Raw genomic sequence first — 18,397 nt, forward strand, 5'->3', positions numbered from 1 at the left:
AAAAATTCCTTGAAATGTAAATGAAATTCAATGAAAAATGCAGTATATGAAGTAATGCCTTTTTCTTCATTTACAGTCAGATATTGACGATCAAGATCGACAGGGAACTACATGTAATAATACGTCAGCTGAGTATACTGAGGGTAAGTCTGCTACATGTATGGTTGATTAGTTATTTTTGTCTCACCTGCATCAGAGTGAGACTATAGGCACCACTTTTCCAACGGCAGCGGCGTTAACACCAAATCTTAACTGAAGGTTAAGTTTTTGAAATGACAGCCTAACTTAGAAAGTATATGGACATAGTTCGTGAAACTTAGCCATAAGGTTATTCAAGTATTACTTAACATCCTGTCTGAGTTTCAGGTCACATGTCCAAGGTTAAAGGTTATTTAGGGTCAATGAACTTTGGCCAAGTTGGGGGTATCTGTTGAATTACCATCATAACTTTAACCCTATCTAGGCCGGGGTATTTTGGGAGTTCATATGGCCGGGGGGTGGGGCCTCCCAGGCCCCCCCTTAAGATCTCGGCTGTCGACCGAGCGATCGCGCCAAAAATTGGCACGCGGGTTGCCTGGGACATAATCTACAAGATGGTATAGTAACTTTTGTCATGCGAATTGCTATTAAATGATTATGCTAATTTATGCGTAATTAGTATGCGAAATCATACTTTTTCCTATAACTCCCTAAATAAAGCTCCAAATGTACTAATTTTTGGTATAGAAACTCTTTGTGGTGTTTTTAGCAAGTGTATATAAAAAAATTGCGATATCAAATCATTTTCTTATGTATTGTTTTTTGCAATTTCTTATGTATTTCTTTGTTTTCTGACCTTTTGTTTTTCATTGTTTTTTCAATGAAATTTATTGGGGACTCTTCTGTGATAAATAAAAAGCATAAAATGAATACATTTAGACCAGTAAAACTAAAAATAATCATGCATTTATGAATTTTGGTTGAAAACACAATTTGCATTGACTTTGTACACGAAATCACGTTTTTGAGCAATTTTTGGTCTGACATGCACTTACGGTACATAATATTGCATAATTTCGGAACCACGTACTCGGGTGACGCAAAATTGGTTTCAAAAGTTGCGCAAGACTTGAAAGTAAAATGTCAGTGAGCGGCACGGTAAAAAAAATATCGCACGATTCGTTGAGGGGGGCCTCGGAGCCCCCCCCCCCCGGCCTAGATAGGGTTAAAAGTTTATCGGTCTAGTTCATAAACTTGGAGTAATGAAGTATTACTGAACATTCTGTTCGAATTTTAGGTCACAATGAACTTTGTCCATGTTGGGGGTATCTGTCGGATTACCATCATAACTTAAAGGGGAAGTTCACCCTGAAGAAAACTTTGTTGTAAAAATAGCAGAAAAAATAGTAAAAAATATTGGTGAAGGTTTGAGGAAAATCCGTTAAAGAGTAAGAAAGTTATTAGAGTTCAAAATTTTGAATTTGTGACGTCATAAAAGAGCAGCTGCCCCATGTGTTTTGTAATATAAAATGTATGAATTTCAAATTTGGTATGGTTCCTGATGACTTAATTTTGTTTTCTTTTCATGATCGGGTGTGAAACGATTTGTCTTTTGATATACAAAAGTTACAGTGAAAACCATTTTCAATTTTCTGAGAAAATGACATTTCATTGATTTTTTACCATTCGCTATGAAGGGATGCTGCTCGCATGTGACGTCACAAATCAAATAATTGAAATTCAAATAACTTTCTAATTATTTGATGAATTTTTCTCAAATCTTCGGCAATATTTTTTATTATTTTTTCTGCTATTTTTACAATAAACTTTTTGTCAGGGTGAACTTCCCCTTTAAGTTTATGGATCTGATTCATGAGACTTGGACATAAGAGTATTCAAGTATCACTGAACATCTTGTGTGAGTTTCAGGTTATTTAGGGTCAATGAACTTTGGGAATGTTTGGGGTATTTGTTGAATTACCATCATAACTCTCTAAGTTTATTGGTCTCGTTCATAAAACTTGGAATAAGAGTAATAATTATCACCAAACATCCTGTGCGAGTGTCAGGTCAAATAACCAAGGTCAATGGACTTTGACCATGTTGGGAGTATTTGTTGAATAACCATCATGTCTAAAAGTGTATTGATCTACATGTAGTTCATAAAACTCGGACATAAGAGTATCAAGTATCGCTGAACATCTTTTGAACATTTCAGGTCACATAACCCAAGTCAAAGGTCATTGAACTTTGGACGTAATTATTAAATTGCTTTCATAACTTTCACAGTTTATTGATATAGCTTATAATCTGTGGATATAGGGGTAATCAAGTATCACTGACAAGTTTTGGGTCGCATGATCAAGGTCAAATACTTCAATGTAATTGGCTTTTCTGGTGTGTATTGAATGCTAATACAAGGCCGGTCTATTGTAGTAAAATTTACATGGGTGAGAGAAGGGCAAGACCCACTCCCCCCCTCAGAATTTCAGTGATTGAAATTTCTGATACTAGTTAATTTTTAAAAATATTTGGTATATTTATTGATAATTGCTTTATTCATTCTTGAAATTCGAGGTAGTTTTTAATCAAGAAATAAAGGAGCATACACTATTGAATGTTTTGGTCTAAACACTTTTTTTATGTCCATCCTAGCAAATTTGGTATCACAAAGAGTAACGATATAAAAATTTAAATTTGCTCTATTATTTAGAAGAATAATGATCATTTTCATGTACCGGTGTGAATTTTTGTTTGAAGCAGAATTTGCATCAGACTTGTACTCATACTCGCTTTTTTTCAGCAATTAGGAACAAAACGCACTTTGATACATAGCAGTACTTAGAGACCATGTACCCAGGTCAGATATTGTAAATTGGCTCAGAAAATCTGCCTTGAAAACTTGGGGAACTCGGAATGTTAAATTTTGAAGTTTGAAGGGGTGAATTTTTGATGCAAGTGCAATGTGGTGATATCCTTTCCACCGCCTAGTTATATTCCTCCTTTCTGGACAATGTCGTGATTGCTATTCTTAATTCACGATTTATTGTGTATGTTTGAGTGTCTGTTTGATCTTTTCTTCTTCTTTTTATTTTGTTTCAAGGCAAGAAGAGAAGGAGGATACGCAAATGTGTTTTGTGTGGGATGAAAATCCCACACATGACTCTTCACCTGACAAGAAAGCATACCAATTTGACCCTACAAGAGAGACATGAATACCGTGAAATTATGCTCAGAGAGTAAGTTGTTATTGGGGGTGAGGGAGGGAGAGTTAAAAAAAAGGGTGTGATTTAGAGCCCTGGGGCTGATTCCACGAAATAGTCTTTCCAAGAACCGTCTTTTGTGTTGACCATTTGATTTGCCATGTGAAACTCATTTTCAACAAATTACTTGCGAGCATATTATATTCGTCCGTTAAAGTCAACAAAATCATTGTTTATACATTGATGTAAAGTTGTGAAAAATCTGATTTAAAAGCTTACATTTTGCTCATTTGTTAATTATTGATTAAGAAATATCCCATGTACAGCATATCATCTTAAACGATGAGTGACATGGAGGCCGATCGTTGGAAAGACCCTTTCGTGCAGTCCGCCCCTGCTCAAACATGTGGTCGGATATGCAGTTGTGTGCTTCTCATGCTTTTTTATGCTTTTACGCACTATATTTCCTTAACCCCATTTTTTTGTCTCGCCCACCAGAGGTGAAGGCGAGACTTAGGGATCCAAATGTCGTCCGTCACAAATCTAATGACACCTAACTCTGCAACCGTAAGTCACTTTTCAACCAAACTTGGTTGGTGGATGGACTTGGGGGACCTGCATGTTATGCTGCAGTCGGAGGTCACACAATAAGGTCAAAGGTCATTTTCAGGTCACATGACAAGAAAGCATACAGATCTTTCAGTACAAGAGAGACATGAATACCGAGAAATTATGCTCAGAGAGTAAGTTGTTATTGGGGGGAGGGAGAGTTTAAAAAAAAGGATGTGATTTAGAGCCCTGGGGCTGATTCCACGAAATGGTCTTTGCAAGAACCGTCTATCGTGTCGCCAATTTGATTCGCCATGTGAAACGCATTTTAAACAAATTACCTGCAAACATATTTTATTCATCCGTTAAAAGTCAACGAAATCATTGTTTATACAATGATGTAAAATCTCATAAAATTGATTTAAAAGCTCATTTTGATTTGTATATCATTGATTTCAGAAATATCCCACGTACAGCGTATCATCTTAAACGATGAGTGACATGGAGGCCGATCGTTGGAAAGACCCTCTCGTGCAGTTGGCCCCTGCTCAAACATGTGGTCGGATATACATGTACAGTTGTGTGCTCATGGTTTTTTTGCTGCATTTCCTTAACCCCATACCATCTTTTTTTTGTTTCATAGTGTCTTTCTTAACCCCATACTATTTGCTCAGCTGTTGTCAACGCCATAATCCCAAATTATCCCTTAGCTCATGAATAATGATTTTGCCACACAGAGCGTGATTCGCTTGGGGGACCGGCATGTTATGCTGCAGTCGGAGTTCACACGGTAAGGTCAAAGGTCATTTTCAGGTCAACGTTAAAGTTTACATGCAAGACTCTCTTACTGAACCAAATCCGCAACCATAAGTCACTTTTCAACCAAACTTGGATAGTAGATGGACTTAGGGGACGTGCATCTTATGCTGCAGTCGGAGGTCACATGGTAAGGTCAAAGGTTGTTTTTAGGTCAACATTAAAGTTTACACTCAACACTCTGTTATGACACCTAAATCTGCAACCATAACTCACTTTTCAACCAAACTTGGATAGTAGATGGACTTAGGGGACGTGCATCTTATGCTGCAGTCGGAGGTCACATGGTAAGGTCGAAGGTTGTTTTTAAGTCAACATTAAAGTTTACACTCAACACTCTGTTATGACACCTAAATCTGCAACCATAACTCACGTTTCAACCACACTTCGATAGTAGATGGACTTAGGGGACGTGCATCTTATGCTGTAGTCGGAGGTCACATAATAAGGTCAAAGGTCATTTTCAGATCAACATTAAAGTTTACATGCAAGGCTTTTATTACAAGTGTTATTCCATCCCAGTTATTTCACTTTGAAACTTCGATACAATTCTGTTGCATGCCCTCGCAAATCATGATATTTCTGGTTATTTTCATATGTGGGTGAGACACAAAATCGCTTTTGCCTTGTTTTCATTTTATTACCTTTGAAACTGTTCCCAGTGCATCTCATACGTGTAATTCTTTCTACTGCCTTCCATGATATGTATTATGATTAATATAATTTGTCCATCTTTTTCTTCCTCAAGGACACCAGTTTTGAGATCAAAGGGCAGCAAAAGAAGAAGGAAACTTTTAAAATGCCCTCTCTGTCCTTCAAATGTACAGAGGCTTGATAATCATATCATGAACATCCATGGCAAGAAGCGTGGCTCAAAAATAATGAAGGCTCTGATTGCAAAAGCAAGAGGTATGTTCCCAGTTTTGTTATATAAGAACTTAGTGATTCATGCTTATTTTACAGGGGAGAGCCAGGGGGTATCATGTAGCACAATAAGTTCAATTTGTTAGAAATTTATGAAATTCATGTTCATATAAATTTGGGAATTAGGACAACTACCCCTTGGACATTTATCCCGGACATTTATCCCTGGACAATTACCCTGGACAATTACCCCCCGAGGACAATTACCCCCGGACAATTACCCCCGGGACATCTACCCCGGACAATGACCCCCTGAGGACAATAACCCCTCGAGGACAATTACCCCCCGCACAACTACCCCCCCCGGACAATTACCCCCGGACAACTACCCTCGGACAATTACCCCCCGGACAATGACCCCCTGAGGACAATAACCCCTCGAGGACAATTACCCCCGCACAACTACCTCCCCCCCCCACCCGGACAACTAACCCCCCCCCCTGGACAATTACCCCCAGACAACTACCCCTCGGACAATTACCCCCCAGACAATTACCACTGGAACAATTACCCCCCCCCCCCACCAGGACAATCACCCCCTAGACAAAGGGAATGCACAGAGTCATACGTCGGCCGTATGCTTGACGTAAGAAGTACTCAAGGCATTCTCAAATATCTAGGAATCAAACGAACACCGTATGAAAGCTTTAAAAGTGAGCTCCATCCATAGGCAGATACTATCGGCCCCCCTCACCCCTATTGGCGGAGCAAAAAATGAAGAAAAAAGGGAAAGGAAGAAAAAAAGAAAGGGAAAGAAAGGAGGGAAAAGAAGAGGTAAAATAAAATGAGGGAGACGAGTGAAAAAAAAGGTCAGGGGAAGACTTGGAAAATGATTAAAAAACATATTTCATGTCACTTCATTAAATTTGTCGCACGCGCTTCGCTCTTACATAGCCTGTTTGATGAGGAACATATCTTGCTAAATACATGTAGGCTGATATGTAGCTTAAAAAAATAAGTTTTGAAGTCGATTTACAAAGTATATTTCAGCTAGGACATTATTCATTATTTTGTTTAATTTACAAACTGATTTTTTAAGTGCTCTGTTTAATGTCCGTTTTATGGTGTGAATATAACTTGCAGCTTACGCTATGCGCTCGCATAATTTGATTTGCCAAATTATATAACAAACTACTTAAAACCCCCTTTTATGACAGTTTACCAAAAATTTTGTCTCACGATTTGCACTTGCATTTGTGTTAAAAATATATCAACTCACAAATCCTATTCATGATTACAAAAGTGCTTAAAATATCCAGTTTTCAGGCCTCAGTGTCAACACATTTCACTGACTCATTAGGCTTATTACCGGTACATTAATAAATATAATAAACATTTCATGAATTCTTAATGACTAAATTGTCCCTTTTCAGAAAGAAAATCAACCGTATCACCGTTTCATATGTTTCATATCCCGCTTAGGAAGAGGAATAAGAAAGTTGTCACTAGTTTCATATGATGACAAAATGTCCTTAGACCTAGAATATCCAGGTCCTTGGTCAAAATAATAATGAAAATATCAGCTCGCGTTTCACACTCGCATCATTTATTTAGTGCTTTCCACATCAACCATTTTCATACCAGAATATCAAGTATTTTCCGCTCGCCCTTTGCGCTCGTATTATTGATTTTCATGATAAAAATATCAGAATGCCCAGATTTTGTCTAACTTCAAAACATGCGCACAGTATTGAGATACGCAGCTTTATCTTTATTCAAAACGTACTAAAATTGTATAGTTTCTGGTCGCGCTTTGCGCTCGCATAATTATTGTAGGAAAAAAAAAATTACCCATCCTTTTTCATGATTTATAAAACATGATTAAAGTGTCCCAATTTTAGGTCTGAAATCTCAATTTTTTTGTGCTTGTGCTTCGCGTACGCATCAATTGTTTGGTTTTATACCTATACTGTTAATGATTACAAAAAGTGCTAAGAATGTCATTTTTTAGGTCAGAATTTCACAAGAAATCCAGCTCGCACTTCGCGCCCACATTTAATAGTTGAAATATGTATGGTTTAATGGCTAACTGCAAAAACTCCTTTACAGGTCCCTTTTCGATCAAGCCAGAAAACAATTCTGCTCGCGCTTAGCGCTTGCAGTAATTATCTATATAGTTACATACGTATCTTGTTCAGCTTCACAAACATTGCCCAGAATTGTTAAAATATATATTATTATTACTTATTATTTGTACTGCGTTTTCGCCATTAGGCCAAAACCGCTTACAATGAATCAATTAAATGTAATATTTTAACAACTACAAAGTATGAAAGTGATGAGTTATTCGCGCTCGCATGATTTAAATAGAACTTATAAGATAATTACACTTTTTATGTTGTTTTATAAGAATAAAGCGTAGAAATGACTGTAAGGACATCGGCGTTTTGCCCCCCCCACCGCCTTATTTTTCACGATCAAGAAAAAAAAGAGAAAAGCAGAGGGATGAGGGTGAAATGTAGGCCTATCATTTTCGAAAAATGTTATGTCAAAATCTAACAAAAACTTTGATTTTTGTGATAAAAATGTTGAAATTTTGCTTGCTCGCTTCGCTCGCAACTTCTTATTAATTTTTACATGATACGCTGTATTGAGCCCCCTTAAAATTTTTAGACCATTACTCCACTGGGACAACCCCTTCAAAAAACAAATTGAAATCAACTTTGAGCGGCCGATCTGGGTAAATATGGGTGAAAAATTTTCAGGCCCCCCCCCTATTGGCAAGAGTTGGATTCGCCCCTGCCATGTGCAAATCTTTACGAAACCCAGAATTCAGTAATAATTTGTATGTCACCATAGCATAAGATCATTCATTTTGGCAATCTTCGCAGTGGCGTAGTATACTGGGGGGCAGGGGGGCATGTGCCCCTCCCTGAGATTTGGTTTGCCCCTCTGAAAAAATTGAGGGAGCAAAAAAAAAGGGGAGAAAGAAAGAAAGAAAAAAAAAGAAGGGGGAAGATAGAAGAAAGAGAATAAAATTTTCGCTCACGCTTCCCGCTTGTATTGCCTTTTTGATGAGATTCATATCTTGCTCAATATAAGCTGATATTATGATATTATTTCATCTCGGATATCAAGCTTTTATTATTTTCAAATTTACAAATTGATTTTTCAAGAGCTGTGTAAAAAGTCCGTTTTATGGTCTAACTATTAATATTTTCAGTTCACGCTGCTCGGTCGTATTATTTGGTTTGCATAGGCCTACTTCTTTATAAATTCTTACAAACTGTCCTTAAAATGCACCTTAAACAAATTCAGGCCTGCCAACTACTCCTTTTTAAAAGGAGTTACTCCTTTTTTGGAAATTTTTAATATCCATTATATCATAGGGAAAGAAAATTCTCCTTTTTTTTGTCCATATATTATGTACAGTCATCTATGGGAAATATGCTGTGACTCCTATTTTGTAAATGAATCACTCCTATTTTGTATGTTTACAGGTTGGTAGGCCTGCAAATTGTATACTATCATGATTGCCAATTTGTATAGAAAAAACACTGTATTTGATTATGTCGTAATGTTTACAATTTAGTAATTTTGGTACTTAATTTCGGGTAAAAGCCCCCCCCCCCCCATTTTTCATGATGCAAAAGGCGCCGCTCAACAAAAAAAAAGGAAAGAAGAAAGTGAGAGAACAGGAGAAAGAGCAATATAAAAGGGAAAGAAAAAGTTATTAACGTAAGATGAAATATGAAATATTTCGAAACCATGTGCCACCGTCCAAAAGTTACAATGAGTCCCTCTTAATTCTAACATTGATGCTGGAGAGAAGGGGGGGGGGGATTTTCTTGGGGTAATTGTCCAGGGGTAGTTGTCCGGGGGGGTAATTTTCCGGGGGGTATTTGTGTGTGGGGGGGTGGTTGTCCGGGGTTAATTGTCTGGGGGTAGTTGTCTTGGGGGTAATTGTCTGGGGGGTAATTGTCCGGGGGTAGTTGTCCGGGGGGTAATTGTCTGGGGGGAAATTTCCTCAGGGGGGGGGTAATTGTCCGTGGGGTTATTGTCCTCGGGGGGTAATTTTCCAGGGGTAGTTGTCCGGGGGGTAATTGTCCTAGAACCATAATTTTTATATGAAGCACACATCTTTGGGTACTTAATAGAAAGAAAGAACACCTCTGTAACAACTATTCTCCTTAATGAAACCATTCATTTTAAAGTGTGACAGTATGTTGATGTAGTTCTACCTGTTTTTTCACCAGAATTAGAGGCCCAGAGAGCTGCCACTATTGAACAGGACAAGACAATAGACGAGTCGGAAGAGGACAAGACATTAGATGAGACGGAAGAGGACAAGACATTAGATGAGACAGATACAGACAGGACAATAGACGAGACAGAAGAGCGCAGGACGCAAGCGGACATGACAAAACAATACAGCACCAGAAGTGATGGATTGGAAGAATCTGAAGAAGACTGGATGGAAGAGGAAAAAGGTATTTACCCTAGTTGCTTGGGGAAGAGAGTTATGGAGAGGACAGCAGGGATGGGGAGGGGAATCCAAGATCTCTGCATGCCATCCTTGGGCCCAAATCTAGTAATAACAACAGGACCCACTCTGAGAACAGTTTTCAGAACTAAAGTGACTAACCTGGGTGAATATGCTATTATTCATTATTATTAAGCCTCCACCCCCTCCACACCCCCCTAATGTTTGGTTGCTGTAACAGATGGGGTGGGGGGATAGGGTCAGTTTGTAATAATGAAAGTTCCTCAATTTTTTTTATGAGTGCATACGGCATGTAGGGACTCATGAAAAATGCAGATTGGAGAATGACAAGGATTCCAGCCTTCAGGCTGATTGTAGGCTTTTATAACGTCCCATTTCAGGCCTTTCAGGCTTCATCACATATGGGGCTTTCATTGTTCTGGGGACTGTTTCATACAGCTGTTAGTAAGTGAAGATTGACTTTAAGACCGACTGGTGATCACATATCAAGTCCTTTTACGCCTTTTGGACCCCTTGCGCGCGCCAATGCTCAGCGGCGCACGCACAGTCGCACAAGCGCAGCCCAGCCGGCTAGGGCACGGCTGCCGTGGCTCCTGCCTGCTGCACTGCATATTAGGTACAGTACGCGCCCAGCCCGAATATGACAACTTTTGCCATTGGCTTGTGGTCTGACACAGATTTATTTAAAGCTAAAACGCGAATGCAAAGTTTGACAAATTAACATCATTCTTACATCATCGTAAAGCTTAGAAAAAACTGCACAATGACTCATGGGAACTAAGCTGTACGATACCATCAAGCGAAATTGGAAGAGTGGGAAATCGTTTGTGGTGACATAAAGTAGGATGTTACATTGAGTTTCATCCTATTTTTGATATGAAAGGGATGTTTTTGACCCCAAAACGCGAATGTAATTAACATCTTTGCAAAAATTTCAATTATTTAATGGAAATGATATATCATCAGCATTATATCATTGGAACTAGTGATAAAAGTGGGAACTTTTTTCAGGAATGACAAAATTGTTAACAAAACATGAAATTTCCAATGTTATTTCCATAGAGTGGTAGACACACGCGGAAAGCACGTGCAGTTAGTGTCCCGTAGGATTCTATATGTATCTTGTGGTAAACGATATTCAACAGACAATGTTCATTGGTGATTATCTAGCATGTAAGAAAGGTTCACCAGTTCTTATACTTGTTCTTAACTTATGAACAGCTTTATGCAGACCTGTCAACCAGTACGTTTTAGGCATACTTAGTACGTTTTAGGCATATTTAGTACGTTTTAGGCATATTTAGTACGTTTTAGGCATATTTAGTACGTTTTAGGCATATTTAGTACGTTTTAGGCATATTTAGTACGTTTTAGGCATATTTAGTACGTTTTAGGCATATTTAGTACGTTTTAGGCATATTTAGTACGTTTTAGGCATATTTAGTACGTTTTAGGCATATTTAGTACGTTTTAGGCATATTTAGTACGTTTTTTTTCAACCAAAATACGTCAGTACATTTTTTTTAAATATTTTTTTAGTAAATTCTTCTCTTTTTTCACAAAATCGTATTTATGAAAAATCATCTCTATATGTCTCTATTTCATAAAACATGCACAAATATGGTTGTTAGATCAATGTAATTTCAGGTAACTTTTTTTTCAATCATTTTGTTAAAACCCGGGTGAGATATACACATGTTTCAATGGGGTTTTTTATCTGCAAGAGCAGTGCGCATTTTAGCTTGCATTCAGCTTGAGCGCTGCAATGAGTGAGTGTACACTTTTTTGGGGAAAACTAGTTTTTTTATCACAGAATACAGGTTTTCATTCCCAGAGGTTGGCAGGTCTGTGAACACCCACCAGGCTTCGTTTCAGGCCCAGTGAATAGATCTGACCGGCATCTCGACCTATTAAAAACTGCTGGCTCATTAAAGAGAAATTCTAGTAGTTGCAGTAAACACTGATTTCATGAGAAAGTCTGTAAAACCAGGCTTAATTGTCAGTATATCATCGAGGATCTAGATCTGGTACCGTTACATAAACTGAACTTAGTGAAATCTTGAAATCTACGCGGAAAAATGTTCACACTGAAGATCACCAACACAGATAGGCACACGTGGGACAGTGTATTATTATTGCTGGAATAAAGACCTGACGGAAATGACCGAATCCGCGCTCATTTTGCTTATTTCTCAGCAATTACACAATTTCTTCCAGAATCCTTTGGCACATATTTTTTATTCATACAAACAGACACTTGGGTGGTCATTATATTAGATTCTGTAAAAATTCATTTTGAGATCATTACCAATACTGGAATTTATCTTTAATAACTAGAACAACTCACTTTGCATTTATCTTCCATACACAGGGATATCAAATAAAAGCTACGGTGAAGAGCTCGTCAGGGCATTTGTGAAACATCTTAGAATGATTAGAAAGAGAGCGGGCTGCAGTGAAGAGAAAGCAGACTCTGCCCCGAGAGAAAATGGAAAAAAAGTAAAAAGGATGCTAAAGTGGGCCGGTGGATTAGATTTGGTTACCAAGAAGGAGGTTCTTCATCAGTAAGTATCGTTGCTGGTGGGTGTTTCTTAAAGCTGTTTGAGAGTTACGAATGACTTTTACCAATAACTAGATTGACCTGATTTGGCACCTGTGAACATGTTCAAGTCATGGGTAAATTCATGCATAACTTTACAGCTTTGTGAAACCTTACCTTGGTAAATGTGATGGGCTAAAAATCACTTTTCAGTTTAATTGAATGACACTATCTCTCTAAAGCAAAGCTTTAGATATTCATCCAATAGCTTGCAGAGGAAGAGATAGTTTGGCTCATCACCCAAGATAAGTGATTAATTGCTTTAACCCTATCTAGGCCGGGGTATTTTGGGAATTCATTATGGCCGGGGGGGCCTGGAAGGCCCCCCTTGAGATCTCGGCTGTTGATTGCGTGATCGCACCGGAAATTGACATGCGGGTTGCCTGGGACTTAACCCTGAAAAGACAGTTTTCGCGATAAATCCGCTGCGCGAAATTTTCTGACCTCGTCGCTCTCTGACTTTTTACTTTCAAGTCTCGCGCAACTTTTGAGACCAAAATTGTGACCCCCAGGTAAGCGGTTCCAAAATTACGCAACATTTCGTAAGTGCATGCAGACCCAAAATTACGTTAATTTGTGTACAAATCCAATGCAAATAGTGTTCTTAGCCAAAATTCATAAATCATTATTTTTAAAATTATTTTTATCTTTTTTATGGTCAAAATAAAGTCCCCGACAATTTCCATTGAAAAAACAAAAAAAGTCGAAAAACAAAGAAATACACAAGAAACTTAGAAAACAATAGAATACATAAGAAAATAAATGTGATGTTGAAATTTTTTAAAAATAAATTGGATCAGATGCCTATCTAGAGTATGTGAACCAAAAATAAGCATTTCAGGGGCATTATTTTATTAATTAGAGCAAACTATGATTTTACGCATAAATTAGCATAATTAATGAGACATGAGATTTTTTGCAGAATTTGATGTTATAGTTATGTAGATAATGCCATGGGTAACGCATGTGCCAATTTTCGTCGCGATCGCGCCATCGACGGCCGAGATCATAAGGGGGGGCTGAATCAGCCCCCACCAGTCTTCTTAGGCGTTGAAATAGCCCAGTCTATTTAGGGTTAATCTACACATTTCTATAGTAAGTTATTTCATGCGAATCACTGTATGCGAAATCATTCTTTTTCCTCTAACTCCTCAAACAAAGCTCCAAATGTACTAATTTATGGTACAGAAACTATTTTTGGTGTTCTTAGCCAGTGTATATGAAAAAAATTGCAATATCAAATCATTTTCCTATGTATTGTTTTTTGCATTTTTTTTATTTCTTTGTTTTTTTTACCTTTTGTTTTTCATTGTTTTTTCAATGAAATTTGTTGGGGACTCTTCTGTGATCATAAAAAGCATAAAATAAATTATATTTAGACCAGCAAACTAAAGATTATCATACATTTATGAATTTTGGTTGAAAACAAAATTTGCATTCACTTTTTACACAAAACCATGTTTTTAGCAATTCTTGGTCTGACATGCACTTACATAATGCTGCGTAATTTTTGGAACCGCGTACCCGGGGGTCTCAATTTTGGACCCAAAAGTTGCGCGAGACTTGAAAGTAAAAAGTCAGCGAGCGGCGCAGTCAAAAAATTTTGCATGGCAAAAATATCGCGCGATTCGTTGAGGGGGGGCCACCAAGGCCCCCCCCCCCTGGCCTAGATAGGTTTAAAAGTTGGATGGAATAATCCTAGGTAGACATACATGTAGAAGTAAAACTTTTTCAAAACAAATTTATCTCAATTGTGTCCCACTACGTTGACTTAGTTATGTTCATACAAGTAATTAAGGCCTGGTCACACAGCCCGAGCGTCATTGGAGCGGTCGTGGAGAGGTCATGGAGCGGTAGGGAAAGAGGGTCGAATTTCGCTTTCAAAATTGGGGGAAATATCGAAAACAATCAAAATGGTGAACGGTAGCGAGCGATGATGATTTTTTCTCTCCGCTCCACAACCGCTCCAACAATGCTCGGGCGGTGTGTGATCATGTCTTAATAAGTTACTTCAGAGCAGATTATCTAAATGATGTGCTACTACATGGACTTAGTTACATTCATACAAATATTCTTTTGATACTTCAGAGCAGATTATCTAAATGATGTGCTACTACATTGACTTAGTTACGTTCATACAAATATTCATATGATACTTCAGAGCAGATTATCTAAATGATGTGCTACTACATGGACTTAGTTACGTTCATACAAATATTCTTTTGATACTTCAGAGCAGATTATCTAAATGATGTGCTACTACATTGACTTAGTTACGTTCATACAAATATTCATTTGATACTTCAGAGCAGATTATCTAAATGATGTGCTACTACATGGACTTAGTTACGTTCATACAAATATTCTTTTGATACTTCAGAGCAGATTATCTAAATGATGTGCTACTACATTGACTTAGTTACGTTCATACAAATATTCATATGATACTTCAGAGCAGATTATCTAAATGATGTGCTACTACATGGACTTAGTTACGTTCATACAAATATTCTTTTGATACTTCAGAGCAGATTATCTAAATGATGTGCTACTACATTGACTTAGTTACGTTCATACAAATATTCATTTGATACTTCAGAGCAGATTATCTAAATGATGTGCTACTACATGGACTTAGTTACGTTCATGCAAATATTGATTTCGTATTTTTGTGCATACAGGATAGTCTCAAAGCTTTGGAACATGGCTCCAGAAACAGGCTTCAGGTATCTTGCTTCATTGAAACGGTTCATCCGTTTCCTCATAACAGAAGAGGAGGCGAGTGAAGTACTGACTTTCGAGAAAATCACACGTTGCCTTTATCGGTGCGAAGATTTTATGGAAAGTCTGTCTGAACGCATCATGAACAGTAGTAAGTACTTGTCATCTTTCAGCTCTGTTCATGAGTGAAAAAATTATTCTTTGTTTTTGTTTGGTCATTTCGTTTATGGAAGAACAGTGATATAAGATGCAATTTTTTTTAAAAGCTCACAGTACCTATGACTTACATTCTACTCTTTAGCTCTCAATACCTGTACTTTGAAAAGGAAGTAATGAACATGTATTAAATTTCATTTTTAACATGCTAACATTTTACATATTGATTTCTCCTTTCAAGCAAGATTTCATACCAAAAGAAATTATGCTCATCTGCTATATAAACATTGTGCTATTAATCACATTTTGCTCTTGTACGGGCAATAACCAAGTGGTTACTTCAGCTTGTTAAAGTAGGTTAGGACATGTACATGGACCTGCATGCTATTAACACCTATAAGAATGATCGCTCTTTATTATATTTACTATCCTGTCAGGTTCAGCAGCAACATCAAAGCCAACATCAGAATGAGGAGTTAGGTAGAAACTTCACACACACACATCACGTAGGAAAGTGAGGTACGGACACTTTACATACAGTCAATGGTGTCGATCTGCAGAAAGTTTGTATTCATCGAGGGGGGGGAATTGTACAACGCCTACTTAGCTTGTTTTACTCGAGCAAATGGGAGGCTGAATGTTAAACATTTGTATCCTCGCACACAAGACGTACCTTCCAAAATGTACCGTCGCACGGCTTTAGGAGGTGACGTCACAATACAATTTAATTTATTGCGCTCAGTAAAAATGAAGGTGCAATATGCGTGTAAGCCTACTGGCTAAATGCGCAGTGCTGCCCAAGGTCATGTGCGCTTGTGGGATTTTGTTTTTTTTGCTTTCAATATTTTTTCCCTTTTCGGAGATTACTGCAAGGAAAAACTCTTTTTTTTTTGTTATATTTTTGCTAAATTCCGAGGCACACAAATAGCGAATATTCTTATTCTTGCAATGGTGCGAGATTTCGCATTCGGTGAAAGAAAGAGACGCTCATAGAGCATCTTTCTTTCACCTCATGCGAAATCTCGCACCATCGCACTCGTGCCTATTTGTTATTTGTATAATAATACAAAGCGCCAACCCCCTAATGAATAGATAGCACAAGCGGATCGATACCCATGCATACATGTGCGTATTTAGAATTTAAGGACATATATTTGAAGTTCATTCTTCCATTCTGTCTTACTTGCCTAGTCGAAACAAGATTTATACTGATTTTCCCCATGATGATGGTGATGTGATCATGATAAGGTCATATTTCTTGTATTTGAGATACATGTATAACTGGAATCAAATCTCACAAGATATTCATTTGATACACAATATATTATCTCACTGAGTATTTGACATTTGACATGAAAAGGTCAAAGAGCAGTTGGGTCAACACAGGGTATGCTTTAATATCAGCATTAAAAAATGACACATAGATTAAGATTTTAAATTGTAAAAATAATTTTGACATTAAATTTCTAGGAAACTAGGATATAAAGTTCATGGAGTATCAGCAATACTGTGTTAGTACAATTAATAATCTCTTGGCCAAGGTCTGATAAAGTTCGGGTGAATGAACTTTTATGACAATTTTGCTTATTAGAATTTCAAATTCAGATCAAATCCAGTGAAACTCAAATTGCTTTTATTGTACAAATCACATAACATTCTACCACATCAAGATCAAATGTCAACCTTCAATGTATCTGAAAGATACTTGTTGCATAGAGCTTATTGCAAGTTTGTAAATTTTCTGTCTAGATCAAACTACTGTTTGATATTTCATTTTGATTATGGGTGTTGCTGCGGTAGTTATGCTTATGACATTCTTATGTAGACGGGTCAAGCCAGTTGTATTGAATATATATTTTTTTTTATTTGAACGACAGGTTACCCAGAGTGGAGAAGGCTTGGCAAAGGTCTGGGATTATGTTCTGAATGGATTATGATGGCACTACTATGAAAATCAACTGATACAAGCACTAATGTAATCAAGATGAATGTCTGCAGAGAAAGAGGTAAAAGCAAATTATTAATGTTGGATGGCTCAGAACACGATACTAGAAGTATTCCATGAGTTAGCAAATATTGATTGAATAGTGATTTGCTTTAATATTAGATTTAACAAGAGTAATATTTTTGGTATCAAATGAAGAAAAGTCATCCAATATAACAATATGATGTCATGTTGTGTTAAAAGCATTTTGATTCCAGAGGTTTACGTGTATGCGCAGAAAAATTTGATGATTTTTCTGCCGTTACAATGACTCATTTGGTTTTCTTCTCTTCTATCACAAAGAGATATCATGTATGTCTTTTTCTGCAAGTTTGAATTGATGAAGTCCATTTTATTTCCCTATTATTAGATGCAGTTTTCCAGATTTATCTTCATTCAGATCATGTATTATTATAACAGTTTCCCAAACATAGCAATTTAGGTCCAATAAGATCCAAATAGAGAAATCACAAAAAAATCTAGTGAAGACTTGAACGTTTCCGTCTGTTGCCTTGAGTAGTGAATAATTGTTGGTGCCATTTTCCTCTACAATTGAAAAAAAATCTTAATTTGGAAATTGAAAAAATTTCAGCGCACTATGCAATGCACTCTTCTGATATTGAACATGCAAATATTGCATACCAAAACAATGTTATTAGTCCACCTATATGCATGTAGATGAGAGTCTAAGATATTGATCTAGACTGATAGTCTGTCTATGGAGAAAGTGCTTAAAGGTAAATGCCAGTTTTGGTAATGATATCAAAATGAGTTCATACAGAATCCAATGAAATAACCACCAAAGTGTCTGTTTGTATGAGTAAAGAATATGTGCCAAAGGATTCTGGAAGAAATTGTGTAATTGCTGAGAAATTAGCAAATAAGCACAGGATTCGGGTCAAGCGTCGGGCACGACATTCAAAGTAATAATAATACACTGTCCCACGTGCTTTTATCTGTGTTGGTGATCTTCAGTGTGAATATTTTTCAGTGTATATTTCAAGATTTCACAAAGTTCAGTT

General features: G+C 37.2%; 1 protein-coding gene across 1 annotated transcript; it reads left to right on the forward strand.

Annotated features, from left to right (window-relative positions):
* Positions 1 to 72: 72 nt before the first annotated feature.
* Positions 73 to 17,346, forward strand: LOC121419878. Its single transcript, XM_041614342.1, has 8 exons — positions 73 to 143; positions 3,083 to 3,218; positions 5,296 to 5,456; positions 9,668 to 9,901; positions 12,287 to 12,479; positions 15,196 to 15,386; positions 15,829 to 15,910; positions 17,269 to 17,346. Exons 2-7 carry the CDS (start codon positions 3,124 to 3,126, stop codon positions 15,861 to 15,863), a joined length of 909 nt encoding a protein of 302 aa, XP_041470276.1. The 5' UTR covers positions 73 to 143; positions 3,083 to 3,123; the 3' UTR covers positions 15,864 to 15,910; positions 17,269 to 17,346.
* The last annotated feature ends 1,051 nt before the right edge of the window (positions 17,347 to 18,397 follow it).

The sequence above is a fragment of the Lytechinus variegatus genome, chromosome 8 (genome assembly GCF_018143015.1).
Source record: "Lytechinus variegatus isolate NC3 chromosome 8, Lvar_3.0, whole genome shotgun sequence".
In the NCBI taxonomy this organism is placed as follows: Eukaryota; Metazoa; Echinodermata; class Echinoidea; order Temnopleuroida; family Toxopneustidae; genus Lytechinus; species Lytechinus variegatus.

What these genes read in the sequence shown, in the direction of transcription:
- LOC121419878 (XM_041614342.1), top strand. Translation starts at nt 3,124, where the DNA reads ATGAAAATCCCACACATGACTCTTCACCTGACAAGAAAGCATACCAAT. An exon ending in CTGGATGGAAGAGGAAAAAG is followed by an intron (nt 9,902 to 12,286) that starts GTATTTACCCTA and finishes TTCCATACACAG; the next exon opens with GGATATCAAATAAAAGCTAC. An exon ending in TGAACGCATCATGAACAGTA is followed by an intron (nt 15,387 to 15,828) that starts GTAAGTACTTGT and finishes CTATCCTGTCAG; the next exon opens with GTTCAGCAGCAACATCAAAG.